Raw genomic sequence first — 14,766 nt, 5'->3', positions numbered from 1 at the left:
CTCCTAGCTTCTCATGAGACACCATGCTGCACACACAATCTTAGTTGTGCATGTAGTACTTACTAAAACCTTACTTTGTATGGCCATAACCACTCCACTGAAAATACAATCTTCAACTACATGGAAAGCTCAAGCCAAGTTCTATTAAGAAGTTTTGAAAATTATAGCAGATTAGTGTTTACTCTGTGTTAACATACTGAGTTATAAAAAACTTATTTTTCTGTATTCTTCTGAATGTGATATTTTAATTTTTTTAAGTGTTAAACTTACACATTAATTAGACAAAAATAAAAGTAAATTAAAACCAATGCATTTATAGTGCAGGTCATTCATTCACTTAAAGAAAATGTGTGTGTATATATATAGCCCCTGAGTGTGGGGTACTATCCCAGGACTTAGAAATTCAAAAATAAATAAGAAACTGTACTATCAGCTCCTTGTGAGGATAACTCTTCTTTTTATAATATCCCCATGCCTCATATTCAAAAGGCAATTAAATATGTTCATTCTTTTAATTAATTAAATGCAGAAGCAATGTGTATACTGGCTGGTTACTCATCAGAATCATTACAGAACTTCCTATTCCCAGGTCCCATCTCAGACCTACTGTCTCAATCCCTGAGAGGTACAAGCATGTGTATTTTTATAAAGCATCTCAAGTGATTCTGATGCACATTCTCAAGCTAACAACCACTGATGTAAACAAGTCATGGCAATCTAATATTAGCATTGTAAAAATGGTATGAACAGAAATACCACAAAAGAAGGAAAAGCCAACTCTAAGGAAGTGTCTTACAGAACTAATGATACTTGAACTTGAATGTGCAGAGAAGTCTCCACATGGAGAGGAAGAGTGATAATAAACAAATCATTATTTAAGAACTAAAGCTGCAACAATCTAATGAGCTATTATTGCAATTATCAAGAAATATCAGTTTAGGGACGCAAGTGATAAAAAACCATGAGATGTGTGCTGGCTTTATTATAGATACCTGAATATCTATTTGTTGCTGTTGTAATTTTTCAAGATGCCTAATGTGCTGTTCCATAAAAACATTCATTTGCTTTTCATGATCATGACAATGTAATTTCTCGTGTTTATTCTGAATACTTGTTTGTTGCTCTGTAACACGCTGTAACTGTTTATCAGTCTCCTGTAACTTATTGAGTAATTCTGTAACAGAATTGACTTTTGCTTCCAAATCACTCTGTACCTAAAATAACAAAATATCAAAGGATATAAAAAATACGATCAGTTACTAGAAATGTTGTTTAAAGTGATTTCTAATAAAAATGATCAAACCGGATTTTTACTCTCTAAATCTCTGATGATTTTATACCTTTATTTTTAGAATCACAGAAATAAAAGGCAAAAGATAGCTATTCTGAAGTAGATCTTTTTTCTCATTAATAAAATAACACATTTGCAACAAAAGAATTTTTATAATTCCAGAAATGAAATAGTAATTAAAAAGAAGCAAATAACACAACAAATTAGCTTTAGAAACTTCACTCATCTCAGACTGAATTAGGTCAGCAGCCTGGAATCCTAGTCTTAGATCAGCCACCTATTAGCCCGGGGACCCGTGCCACTCTGTTTCTCAGTTTTCCCATTTGCAAACTGAGGCGGGTGGCACAGACAATCTAGGGGTGCCTTTCCAAAATAAGGATGAGCAGTTGTCCCAGGTTGCCCAGGACTTGGGGGCTCCCTGGATGAGCCTGATCAGTGCTAAATCCAGGCAGTCCTTGGTCCTTTAGCATTATCACAGCATGGGGGGGGGGGGGGGGGGGTAGGTCTCAATGCCTGAGGTAATATACAACCACCAACAGGAAAATTCTTTCAAAGTGAGACCAACTAGAACAACCTTAGTCTATAGTTGGATACAATCACTTGTAGAATCAGTTCCTAATAAATAATTTTACATTTCACAAAGATGTTGTGAGTATCTGGGGTAAAATATATACTTTTATCAGCGGAGCTGCTGTTGCAATGGCAGCCGCAGTTGCTGCGGCCACGGTTGTGGCTGAATCAATTCCACTGGGTGACGTTCTAGTCTCCTGAGTAACAGCGTCCTTTTCTGTGCCTGCATCTTCTAAAAGCTGTACCTTTACTTCCTTAAAAACAGGCATGTTTTGAGTTCTGTAAATAAAAAATGTATAAAAATATATTCAGCAAGCTACATGGAACCATTTCAACAAGCACCTAGAGTGGTAATCTGCTGAAGGTGGGTTTTCTAGATTTTTTAAAACATTAAATCACTTGGTTTTCCCTATAAGGATCTTACCAGTCATTTGGTTCATGAAATCTATGAAAGGTCAGGTCACTAACTAAACACTAAAGAAATAAAATAATTCCTTGAAGGCTATGATATTTCAGATAATAAGCTTTACATATATGAAAAAGACATGAGCACAATTACCAAGATACATAATCAAGAAGTATGAATTCAAATCATGTAGAAAAAGTTCTAAGAATTCAAGTACTATGTGTTACTTCCAAAGAAAGACAACCTAAGATAAATTTTTAAAACTGCTAAAAACTGTTTTTAATTCTAGCTCATTTAGATTTAATAGATGTCACACAGTTTGTTAAAACGGGGCACAAAACACAGTTTTAAGCAGCCTGGATTAAAAATGAGAGCAAATAGATACATATTTATAATGAAAGATTTAACTAAATACCAACAAAACAAAACAAAACAAAACAAAACAAAACAAAACAAAACTGGTTGATTGTGTTCTATATTTGGCCTGAAAAAAAGAGAGAGAGAGAGACAGACAGACAGAGACAGAAAGGAACCACGGATGGGGCACCTAGGTGGCTCAGTCTGTTAAGCGACCGATTTTGGCTAGGGTTATGATCTCACTGTTCATGAGTTCAAGCCCCATGTTGGGCTCTGTGCTGACAGCTTAGAGCCTGGAACCTGCTTCAGATTCTGTGTCTCTGCCCCTCCCCCGCTCAAACTCTGTCTCTCTCTCCCTCAAGAATAAACAAACATTTAAAAAATAAATAAATAAATAAATAAATAAATAAATAAATAAATAAATAAAAACGGAACCACTGACAAAACCAGAGTCCCTAGTGAAGTCCAAATAAGATCAGAAGGAATGCACTCCATCTCTAGCTGCTGGACTTTCCAGCTGATCTCTAAGAAGACCCAGAGCAGCTCGTAAACTTACTTGCTTTGATATTTCCTCATTTTGACTAAGAGCATCTGTCTCAAAATTTTGGCATTATCTTCCACTTCTCTATCTTCCACTTACCTTCGCACACCCCATGGAGTCATCAAGTTTTGTCAATTATTTCATCACAATTGCAGGAATGATGTCACAGAACTACAGAGGCAGGGGGAACCCAAAAGGCCACCGATCCTAACTTCCTAATTTTATAGATGAAATGGAGGTTCACAGAGGTAACAGGATTTACTTGATCAAGGTCACAGAACAGTAAGGTAGGGTTGGTAAGATCCTAGAGATCTTCCCACAACATCTCACTCTCTCAGAATAGTACTTCTCCCTTTGTGCTTCTCTTCTCTGGTAAAAACAAAAAAAAAAAAAACAAAAAAAAAAAACAACCCAACTTCATCACCTCTGGCCAACTATTTCATTCTTGCAGATTTTATTCATTTAAAAAGTTCCCAAATACATTTCTCCACCATTCAACAATATAAAATTATTCCTTAGAGACAAATGGGTAGGCTAATTTCTTCTGTTTGACCTTCCACACATACTATTCTCTGGCCATGCCCTTGCCTCCTATCACTTCACAGACAACTCTCAGGAGTCACACTGCTCCTCACTGGCTATACCACACCCTTCCCACAGCTGACTCCATGCTTTTCACTGATCTCTCAACCTTCCTCCATTCAACTTTCAGATCCAACACAAGCCTTCCCCTTTTCAAAACCTTGTCCTTAAACACTTCCAATTGATCTGTCCCTTCCTAGCTCCTTTTGCTTTTACTGCCCACACTACACAATTGAGGCTTGATAAGCAGCCATCCCATGGTTTAAATGTCTATGCAGAACAGTTTCATAATCTATTAAATGCAATACTGCTTCCTATCACAGTTCTAATCACTCATTCCTCCACATACATACATATTCTCTCCCCAACTAAGCTCTAAGCAACCTGGGGCGGAGGGCGGGGCGGGCAGAGAAGGGGGATTTCTTAAATGCCAAACATCAAGTAAGAAAGAACTAAGCACATAGCAGGCTCTCAATATAAATCAGATTAAGTGGTGTTGAAAAAAATATAATTCAGATATTCCTTTTAGTATTCTTGTCTTAAGTCTGAATGTGTTTACCCTTTAAGATCGTTCATTCTACATGATTACATTAAATTAATCAATAAGAGGGGCGCCTGGGTGGTTCAGTCGGTTAAGCGGCTGACTTCCACTCAGGTCATGATCTCACAGTTCATGAGTTAAAGCTCCACGTCGGGCTATGTGCTGACAGCTCAGAGCCCGGAGCCTGCTTTGGATTCTGTATGTGTCTCTCTCTCTGACCCTCCCCCTGCTCACACTCTGTCTCTGTCTCAAGAGTAAATAAACATTAAAATAAATAAAGTGAAAGTAAATTAACCAACAAGAGAAATAATAAGGTAAAACTAGACATCAACTTCTTTATAGGCTTTTAAGTTTTGTTTTTTCTAATTATCAAATTAAGTCCTCAACATAACAAATGTAAATAGCTATGAAGTGTAAAAAACTGGGAAAAAAATTTTTTCTTCAATTTTTTTCTTTTTTAGAATTTTTTGAAAGTTTATTTATTTTGAGAGAGATAATCCAAAGCAGGCTCTGCACCAAGTGCAGAGCCAACATGGGGCTCAATATCATGACTCTGAGATCATGACCTGAGCCCAAATCAAGAGTCAGATGCTTAACCCATTGAGCCATTCAGGCGCCCCAGAGTCCTTTCTCAGTGAACACTACTACTGACCTTGCATTTATACAAACCAAAAATCTGGGATTCATCCTTAGCTCCTTCTTCACTCTCACATCTAAGTGTCAATTCCATCTCTAAGTCATCTTCCAAATCCGTCTACTCTTCTCCAAACCAGCATGCCTTCACTCTACCATCCTCCAACGTATTGAGGACCAACTGAATCTCTCTCAAAGACATCCCTACAAAATTTGTAGCCAGTTGGTTTCCTGGACTGAATAGTTCAGTCCTCTTCTAATCCATCTATTTTTTTTTTTTTTAGGAGGAGGAGGAGGGCAGACCACGAGATCATGACCTAAGCTGAACCCGAGTCAGATGCTTAACTGACTGAGCCACCCAGGCACCCCCTGATCCATCTTTTGATAACTGCTATCTGAATGAGCCTTTTAAGAATTATATATCATAATTTAACATCTTAAGATGATTTGTCACTTCTCTTCTTTAAAGTTTATAACCTAGCCCCTTGCTTCCTCTCCAGCTACACAGTAAGGGCATTCTACCCTGTTCTAGATGCTCTGGCCATACTCTTCATTCCTGGCTCCAGTCTATTACTTTTTACTAGTACAGCTTTAGAGCATATCATATCAAATGGGACAAATTTTCCATCATTCAAGTTCTTTCCCCCCATATTAGCTATTCTCAACTATGTGTATTCCATAGGTATGTAATTATTATGTATATATATCCTCAACTGTATGTCCTTCCAGGTAAATTTTAGGATCACTTTGCCAATTCCATCTACTATTCTCTAAAAACAATAAATTCAAGGGGCGCCTGGGTGGCTCAATTGGTTAAGCATCCAACTTCGGCTCAGGTCATGATCTCACAGTTGGTGAGTTCAAGCCCCACATATAAACTCTCTGTTGTCAGCACAGATCCTGCTTTGGGTCCTCTGTCCCCCTCTCTCTCTGCCCCTCTCCCATGTGCTCTCTCTCAAAAACAGATAAACATTTTTAAAAACCACAATAAATTCAAGTGACATTGACTACAGCAAAATCTATCTCTTGAGACATAGTTAGATTGTCTTTTAACCCAACAGGGGTCATTTTTGTATTTCTGATTCAGTTATTATTCTATACATTGCAGTCAGCTTCTCAACGCCTTTCCTAGTTTGTTTTTGCTTTCGAATTCATTCATTCTGAATGGGAAGAGACCTACTAAGAAGTGTAGTGTTCAGTTACTGTTCACTGTCTATTTGTTAATGAATAACTTCTCCCTCCCTGATCTGAGAGTTCTGAGAGATTTCAATTCGAAGAGTTCTAACTTGAAAACAAGTTGATAAGGTCCCTACTATGGTTGCAAGCAACCTCTTCTTCTGGGGGGTCAGCTGGAAGGAGTGGTAATCACTGTCTGTCCAAATGAGTCAGATGTAATCTGTGATTTTTGGTTCAACTATAGACTTTGAAAGACCGTACCACAACTCATGCCCTTACTTTCACTTTTTCTTATATATTTATAAACTCCAGGATATAATTTACCATCCAAGTTCCTTTCCTAACCACTATATCACATATTGGGAATCGTTTGGTGAACAAAGGTAAAAAGGAAAAACATGATGAGGACAAACAACCAGCTATTAAACTCTGGCTGGCTCAGATCACCCCCTTGTGTTTTAGAGATAGTATTTACTTTTGTTAGTCCAATGCTTCCCAGTGCATAATATGTATGCCATGGACAACTGTAGGTGAAAAAATAATAAACTTTAAACAGTTTTTATTTAATAGTTATAAATAGTTTATTTATTTAAATTCTATTATTGAAAACACCATACTGATTTTCCATTTACTGAATATAAAATTTCCTTTTTTAATAAAATGAGAATTCAAAATGAAGTAAACATTTTTCTTATTTTCTAACGGGCCTTCCAGACTGTACCATTTCAGGAGTAGGATACATTTAGCCTAAGGATATGTATCTCATCCCATTTCCACTAATGATAATAATAATAAAACTTGCCTCCAGAGTAGTGAAGACATATGCTTATCATGGTGCTGTTGTCAGGGTTGGTTTTGTATTTCATTGGTATTTAAGATAAACTTGGGAGGGAACATTTAGATGGAGCAGTAGCTGTGGTCTCCCTTCACTCAATCCAGATGCTAACCTTGTCCCTTTCTTAAATCTTGACAAGGAAAAGTCTAAACGTCCTTGGATAGTAAATAGTAAGTATTACGTATTCGGAACTACTTGACCATTGCTACAAGTAGTATAGTGAAGTGATTAAGAGAGCAAATTCTAGAGGCAGACTGCCTGGGTCTGAATCCTAGCCCAGTGAATACTTCCTAAATGACCTGCGGAAAAATCGATCTCTGTGTGCCTCATCTATATGCATCTCTGTGTGCACATCTATGATGTGCCATCATGTTTCCTCATCTATAACATGGGGATTCTGTAAAATTGAGATGTGATGGAATATACTTCATTGGATTTTGTGAGTATTGAGTTAATGCTTAGAACAGTACTTCTTCTATACTAAAAATTGTTATAGCTGTTGAGTATTTTATGTGTCCAGCACCATAAAAAATGCTTTATACGTATTTCACACATTGAAAAATGAAACTAATCTTTGAGAACCATATAAAAACATAAGAAATGGCCCACTTAATTTTTGTAAATGAAACTTACTTTTGCTTTAAAACTGCTCTCAGAGCATCCTTCTGTCCCATGGTGTACCGAGAAATAAAGATGTCATTTGCTGCAAAATTGAGACACAAAATATACTTCAGATTCCTAAAAATTTGTTAAATTTTAATAAAGCTACCAAAAAAAAAAAGCTTTTTAAGAATGCTTAGGAATTCAGCAATAAGATTTCTTAATTTTAAAAAATGTTAGTAGCCGTGATCTACTAAATGACTACTAAATGACTGATTAATAATAGTCATAACCCGGGGCACCTGGGTGGCTAAGTCAGTTAAGCATCTGACTTCAGCTCAGGTCATGATCTCGTGGTTCATGGGTTCATCGGGCTCTGTGCTGACAGCTCAGAGCCTGGAGACTGCTTTGGATTCAGTGTCTCTCTCTCTCTCTGCTCCTCCCCTGCTCACACTCTGAGTCTCTCTCTCAAAAATAAATAAACATTAAAAAATATTTTTTTCAAATAGTCATAACCCTAGACCCTAGGGGAAAAAATATAAAAACACGTGAGGCCAAATTGGAGCCATTTGCTCAAATTCAAAAGAGAAAACCGTGGATAAAAATAAAACTACATAAAAAATGTCACTACATTAATTTCTTCAAAGCATATTTTTAATTTTTTTTTTTTTAACGTTTATTTATTTTTGAGACAGAGAGAGACAGAGCATGAACGGGGGAGGGTCAGAGAGAGGGAGACACAGAATCTGAAACAGGCTCCAGGCTCTGAGCTGTCAGCATAGAGCCCGACGCGGGGCTCGAACTCACGGACCGCGAGATCATGACCTGAGCCGAAGTCGGCCGCTTAACCGACTGAGCCACCCAGGCGCCCCTTAATTTTTTAATCTATTATCTTACCAGACTATTCAAAACTTAAATTCAGAATTTATAAATTTTTTTAAGTACTTAATCCCAAATTTATGCAATAGGTTAGTAATAAAAACATTACCATTACCACTGCAAACCTTTTTCTGGATTTTAAAGATTCCACTACTAGCCTAATTTGGAAGGAAAAACTAATTAAAATGAAATAATCAAAATAATAAGAAAAAAATGGGGGCGCCTGGGTGGCTCAGTCGGTTAAGCGGCTGACTTCGGCTCAGGTCATGATCTCGCGGTCCGTGAGTTCGAGCCCCGCGTCGGGCTCTGTGCTGACAGCTCAGAGCCTGGAGCCTGTTTCAGATTCTGTGTCTCCCTCTTTCTGACCCTCCCCCGTTCATGCTTTGTCTCTGTCTCAAAAATAAATAAACATTAAAAAAAATTTAAAAAATAATAAGAAGAAAAAAATGTAAGTTTATTTAATAAGTATCTTTTAAAAAAATCAATGAACATCTTAAAAGCTAAAAACCTAAAATCTTACCCTTATAAAGAAACTCCTGACACATACAACACAGATGAGCCATGAAGACCTGCTACCTGAAATAAGTCAATCATAAAACTAGAGCAGGGGGGGCGCCTGGGTGGCTCAGTCAGTTGAGCGACCAACTTGGGCTCAGGTCATGATCTTGCAGCTCATGAGTTCAAGCCCCGCGTCAGGCTCTGTGCTGACAGCTCGGAGCCTGGAGCGTGCTTCGGATACTGTGTCTCCCCCTCTCTGCCCCTAACCCACTCGCATTCTGTCTCTGTCTCTCTCAAAACTAAATAAACATTAAAAACAAAAAACAAAAAACTAGAGCAGGGGGAAATGGAGAGTTAGTGTTTAATGAGTACAGAGTTTCAACCGGGGAAGATGAAAAAGTTCTGGAAACAGATGGTGGTGATAACTGCATAATGTGAATGTATCTAATGCCACAGAACTGTACACTTAAACAAAAGAGAGAGAAAGAGCTAGATTCTGTTATGTGTATTTTACAAGGGGGGAAAAAAAAGGAAAAGTAAATCTATCCTTTTACCTTTTTGTCTGTTGCTTTCTTCCAGTTTATCCACAGGCAACCCCTGCACTGCAACGTCTTTAGGAAAATCCTTTGGGATGTGAAAGGAAGAAATGAAAGGCTAAGATATCTTTATGATTTATTACTCATCAAGTAGCATTTACTAGCTATGTGACTGCTATGTTCTAGGAGAGCAGGATTGTGTGCTTTTATAGACTTAATTCCCAGAACCACTGCAATGCTTAGGTACCTTGAAGGTACTCGAGGATCAGCTGAATGAGCAAGTAAATGAACAAGCAAGCAACTGTGGCCCTGAAATTCATACTCAAATATCCATTTGCCACTTCTAGCAGAGAGAGTCATTTAACAATTCAGTTGCTACAGTTTAATGTGAAAATCTGATTCACTGTGAGTCAAAAGGAGTACATAAGGATGGCCAACACATAAAACAACATCACAAACTAATCACAGCATTCTTTATCACTGAGCTCAAATATGGTCTCAGAAGGCTTCTCTACTGGCAACTAGCTTTCTGTTCACATGTGTAACCCTAGTCTTCATCTTTAAGATTCTATTCAGTGCTAAGACACCATGACTTTTTGAGTACTAGGTTCATTCAACATTGCTCTTCACCTTCCTTAGACACATCTCTTTTTTTTTTCCTGCTAAGCAGAAAAGGGTAAAGAGAAAATCATTAAAAGAAAGTGATCCCCTGACAACAGGTATTAACTTCCTAAAAAATAGTTAATGAGGGGCACCTGGGTGGTTCAGTCAGTTGAGCATTCCACTTCAGCTACTATCATGATCTCACATCTCATGGTTCGTGAGTTGGAGCCCGACATCAGGCTCACTGCTGTCAGTGTAGAGCCCGCTTTGAATCCTCTGTCCCCACCTCTCTCTCTGCCCCTCCCCTGCTCATGCTCTCTCTCTCTAAAATAAATAAAACATTAAAAAAAATAGTCAACGAGGTTAACAATACAATAGAATACAGTATCTGGGGAATTAATATAAAGGCCTCCTACAAATGAGTAAGAAGCATGGCATATAAATATGTAATTCACAAAAGAAGAAGGCAATATACATGAAAAAAACTTCTCCTTCAGTAATAATAAAAGAATGCCTTCTTAACCTATCAAAATGGCAACTTTTTTTTTGTCTACTTTTAATGCCCTGTATTGGTAAAGCTGGGGAAAAATAATACCACTAATTCTGCTCATGATCTTGCTGAATAATGTATATTGATACAGTCTTTCTAGAGGCAATTTAGAAACATTTCAAGAAGTGTGCATATCCTTTGATTTAATAATTTTGCATCCAGAAATTAATCCTAATGAAATGACCTGAAATATACACCAGAATGTAAATCACATGGTTGTTTATATTATCAAAAATTGGGGGAAAAAACTTAATGTCAAATGACAGGAACATGAACAAATAAATTATGGTACACATACACTGAAATTCTATGAACCCATTAAAGTTTCTAGGGAAAAAAAAATCAATGGCATGGAAAAATATCCTTAATACTACCTAATAATAAAACAGTATGGTCCTATTTCATAAAAAGGAAAGAAGAAATTCTGTAGCTGAAGTCAACAACTGTGAAGGCAACAGTTGTTGACTTCAGCTACAGAATTTCTTCTTTCCTTTTTCTCTTTGTATTTTCTACAATGAATTTTAAAGTTTTTGTTTTCTTTCTACTCATGTGCAAGGACTGGCCCAAACAGGAATAGGGATATCTCACTTTCTGGTAGTGTAGAGAAATACATATGAATAAAAGAAGATAATGAATAAGCTTATAAATATGAGCATATCAGGCACAAACTCCTTTAGTTTCCTCATTAAAATAGCTTGATCAAGTCAATCCACACTGTAATCTTAGCACTCATTTATGAAACAAAAATGTGATACAAAAACAAACTACAGGTTGTATTTAAGAAAAAATGATAATGAACTGGATTTACTTTGCAGGCGTATTTTACCTTAAGCAATCTACACAAAACAAGCTTTGAGTCCATATTAAATCTAATGGAATCCTAATCATCTTCCAAAGATCATCGATTTATTTTCAATTATATAATAATAGCATATCCATGCATCTGGGAAATTATTTAGATGATGGAATTCAAAGACCATTAATCATTAAAAAAGGTCTGCTCAAAAAAGAACCAAAGAATACCAACCCAAAGGCTAGGCATTGACTCAGGGACCAGGTGCAGCACATAATTATACATTTTTATTGTGAGTGTTTTACAAAGTTGATAAGTAAACAGCTTTAATTTCATTCTTACCAGGAATGAATTCCAATTTTCAAAATATTATATTGTGAAACTCTCTTCTTTAAAGACTTGTTTAATGGACAATTTATAGTCAACATTATGATTGGTGATCAAAATCTAATTGGATTGCATGAACAAAATATATTTATCATCAAATATTTTCAGGATTATAAAGGTAAAGATGAGAATTTCATGTTATTATTTTCTTTTTTAATTTTTTTTTAACGTTTATTTATTTTTGAGACAGAGAGAAACAGAGCATGAACGGGGGAGGGTCAGAGAGAGAGGGAGACACAGAATCCGAAACAGGCTCCAGGCTCTGAGCAGTCAGCACAGAGCCCGATGCGGGGCTCGAACTCACGGAGCGCGAGATGGTGACCTGAGCCGAAGTCGGACGCTTAATCGACTGAGCCACTCAGGTGCCCCCATGTTATTATTTTTTAAAGACCGCTCAAAAAAACCACACATAAAACCTCACAATAGCTTGAATGATATATAATCACACCTCACTTTTTAAAAATGATGTTCCTACTGTTTCTTTGCCTTTACCTAACAGTAAGTTAAGTCTCTAGTCTAGAATATGTTTTCCTTAGCTCAGAGCAGAGCTTCTTTTCAGTTACAGTATTTCTCTCAGTGTTCAACATCTTAATAACTAGTATTTTTTATTCTATGGAAGATTGTTTAATGTCTCAATGCTATTCAAGTTGCAACTGTAGTATGTAAAACATTTCTTTGTAAGTGAAATTTAAGCAAAAACAAGGCCTGTTGCTCATCAAACATAATTTAAGAATACATTACTTAACAATACTGAAAAGTTTAACATGAATGGAATTACAAATTCTTTCGCTTACGCTTTCCGACACAGTAGAATTTTCTAGTGGAGGCTGCAGATAATTTCTAGCAGAAGTCAAGTCTGATGAACCTAACAAAATAAAGGAATCAATTTGAGTGATTTTAAAATCAGAACCTTTTCCTTTAAAAACTGTACAAGTATGACTCAAGAACTGTCAACTCCATATTAATGCAAAATCTATACTGGAAGGCACTTTTCATGCAAACAAACTTAAGATGTAATTAACATATATTCTGATGAAAGTTTTACAGTTGATATTTAGGAAAATAAGGGTCAGTACTGACAATCAAGTGGGATAAATATGTTTTAAAATATATCGTTACACTGTTGGATTTGGACAAAGCATGGGTAGAATCATTAGCCAGGAATAAAATATGTACATGATATAAAAACAAGACTTTATTATGTCATACCCTCCCTCCCAAAAAAGCAGCATTATATAAGCATTTTTTTTTGTTTTTGCACATATATTTATTAATTTGATCTTTACAATTATCAGTGAAATGGGCAAAGCATATGTCTTCTTCATTTTCACTGAACTCCAGACAGGTTAAGTGAATTGAAATACGGAAGCCATCAAGAGGCAGAAGTTAACGCTTTTCTACATGCCAAATTGAATTAACACTATCCAAACAGAAGGTAGAGCATTTGGTAAAAACCCCTATTGATGAACAGTAAGCACATCATACTAGTTAAGTGTGTCCACCACAGATGTGAACAAGAACAATGTGCAAAAACCACACAAAGAAAAAACACAATGGGAAATGTTTCATTCATTCCACCTATTCAATATTATAGAGATTAGACTGACTATGCTAGCCATTTCCCCATGGAAAGGGGTCAGCTTTCAAACATCTATACAAACTAGATGTATCTTATGTTTGAGAATTTAAACATATAAAATCCTCTAAATTCTGAAGCGCAAAAAACGAAATGAAAAGAAAGACTAAAGATTTACAAAAGTGAGAACTATTCGGAGTCACATACCACATAACGTTCCCTTCAAGCTAGCCTCGGTTCTAACAGGAAGACGTTTATTTGCAGACAACGCTGGAGGAACACAGGGCAACTCATCTTTGAGCAAAACCGAATAATCTCCCTGATTTGGAGAAACTACCTCACGAAGTCTCCTCGCTGGTATTTTAACCCTTTTTTTCTTTTCCAGACTAAACTCAGAGCCTTTCATATTTTGCAACAAAACTAGTCCCACAGTTGTGCATAGAATTTCTTCTAGGTCCGTAGAACTTCAAAACAAAATTTTCACCGCTTTGGGGACTTTGGGGAGAAGGAATGAAGGAGGAGTATGATAAACAAAATGTGAATTTCAAGTGATTTTAAAACATCCAGTCATCAACCTGTAAATAAATCAATGTCTACATAGACTATACAAAAAGCTAGAAATTTCAATTTGGTATTTAATCCAGGATTAGAGACTACTAGAACACCATATTTACCCATTAATCCCACTCAGTCCACTAATGCATACGCCAGGGAATCTGAGAGTAGGGATGATAAGAGAAAGGCCGCGTGAGCAACAATAACCATAACGACACTCCCCAAACCTAGAACTGGCAGTGCAAAACCAAACAGATAGTGTTAAGACTCGTTGGTGGGACTCAAGCAAAACTGAAATGCTTTAAAATCACCCATATAAGAAGCTTAATAGTTGTCTTCCGCCAGAGTTTTACACACTCCTCCAGATGCAACCATCGGACACCTAAATTCACCCCTCCCAGTCAGCCGAACGCTCGGCGACCGCGCAGTCACAGGTATAATCCGACAACAGCTTCAGCTGCCCGCGAGTCAACGTCCACTTCCCTTTAAGCCGGCCCCCTGAGACTCAACACGCATGCGCGCCAAAATAATCATCCAAAACAACCAACGAAAAAGCCGAAAGCTCTCAGGTGTTCGTCCATCCCTCTCCGGGTGGAAACAAACTCCCAGTGTAAAAGGCTTAAGAACGTGTGAATTTGGTCGTTTTTGTTTTGTTTCTTGTTTCTTTTAAGACACTACACTGCCCCCACGAGATTTAAACGTTGAATAAAACTCGAAATTCCCATCGAAGGCCCGCACAGATCCCGACCTAGTTGGAAATACCACTCCTGTTGCTTAGGGACTGTTTACAGTGTAGCTCCTGGAGACCGTTAGGGACGCGGGATTAAGTAAGTAAGTTTTACAAAAACTTTCGACTG

General features: G+C 37.1%; 1 protein-coding gene across 9 annotated transcripts in view; it reads right to left on the bottom strand.

Moving 5' to 3' along the window:
- Positions 1-14,558, bottom strand: part of KIAA0586 (KIAA0586 ortholog) — a 113,931-nt gene extending 99,373 nt beyond the window's left edge. For 4 of the 9 annotated variants that reach the window (XM_058739168.1, XM_058739171.1, XM_058739170.1 and 1 more), the window contains exons 1-6: positions 13,562-14,557; positions 12,573-12,643; positions 9,464-9,533; positions 7,566-7,635; positions 1,966-2,140; positions 993-1,214 (exon numbers count right to left, since the gene is read on the bottom strand). In XM_058739168.1, coding sequence (XP_058595151.1) covers positions 993-1,214; positions 1,966-2,140; positions 7,566-7,635; positions 9,464-9,533; positions 12,573-12,643; positions 13,562-13,760 — 807 coding nt within the window. In that variant the 5' untranslated portion in view covers positions 13,761-14,557. Of the gene's footprint in view, positions 1-992; positions 1,215-1,965; positions 2,141-3,180; positions 3,280-7,565; positions 7,636-9,463; positions 9,534-12,572; positions 12,644-13,561 lie in introns of those variants that run through there. The other 5 variants (XM_058739169.1, XM_058739173.1, XM_058739174.1 and 2 more) reach the window with 4 other exon arrangements.
- Positions 14,559-14,766: the final 208 nt, after the last annotated feature.

Source organism: Neofelis nebulosa, chromosome 7, assembly GCF_028018385.1.
Source record: "Neofelis nebulosa isolate mNeoNeb1 chromosome 7, mNeoNeb1.pri, whole genome shotgun sequence".
Classification (NCBI taxonomy): domain Eukaryota; kingdom Metazoa; phylum Chordata; class Mammalia; order Carnivora; family Felidae; genus Neofelis; species Neofelis nebulosa.
This window is presented reverse-complemented; position numbering and strand designations above follow the sequence as displayed.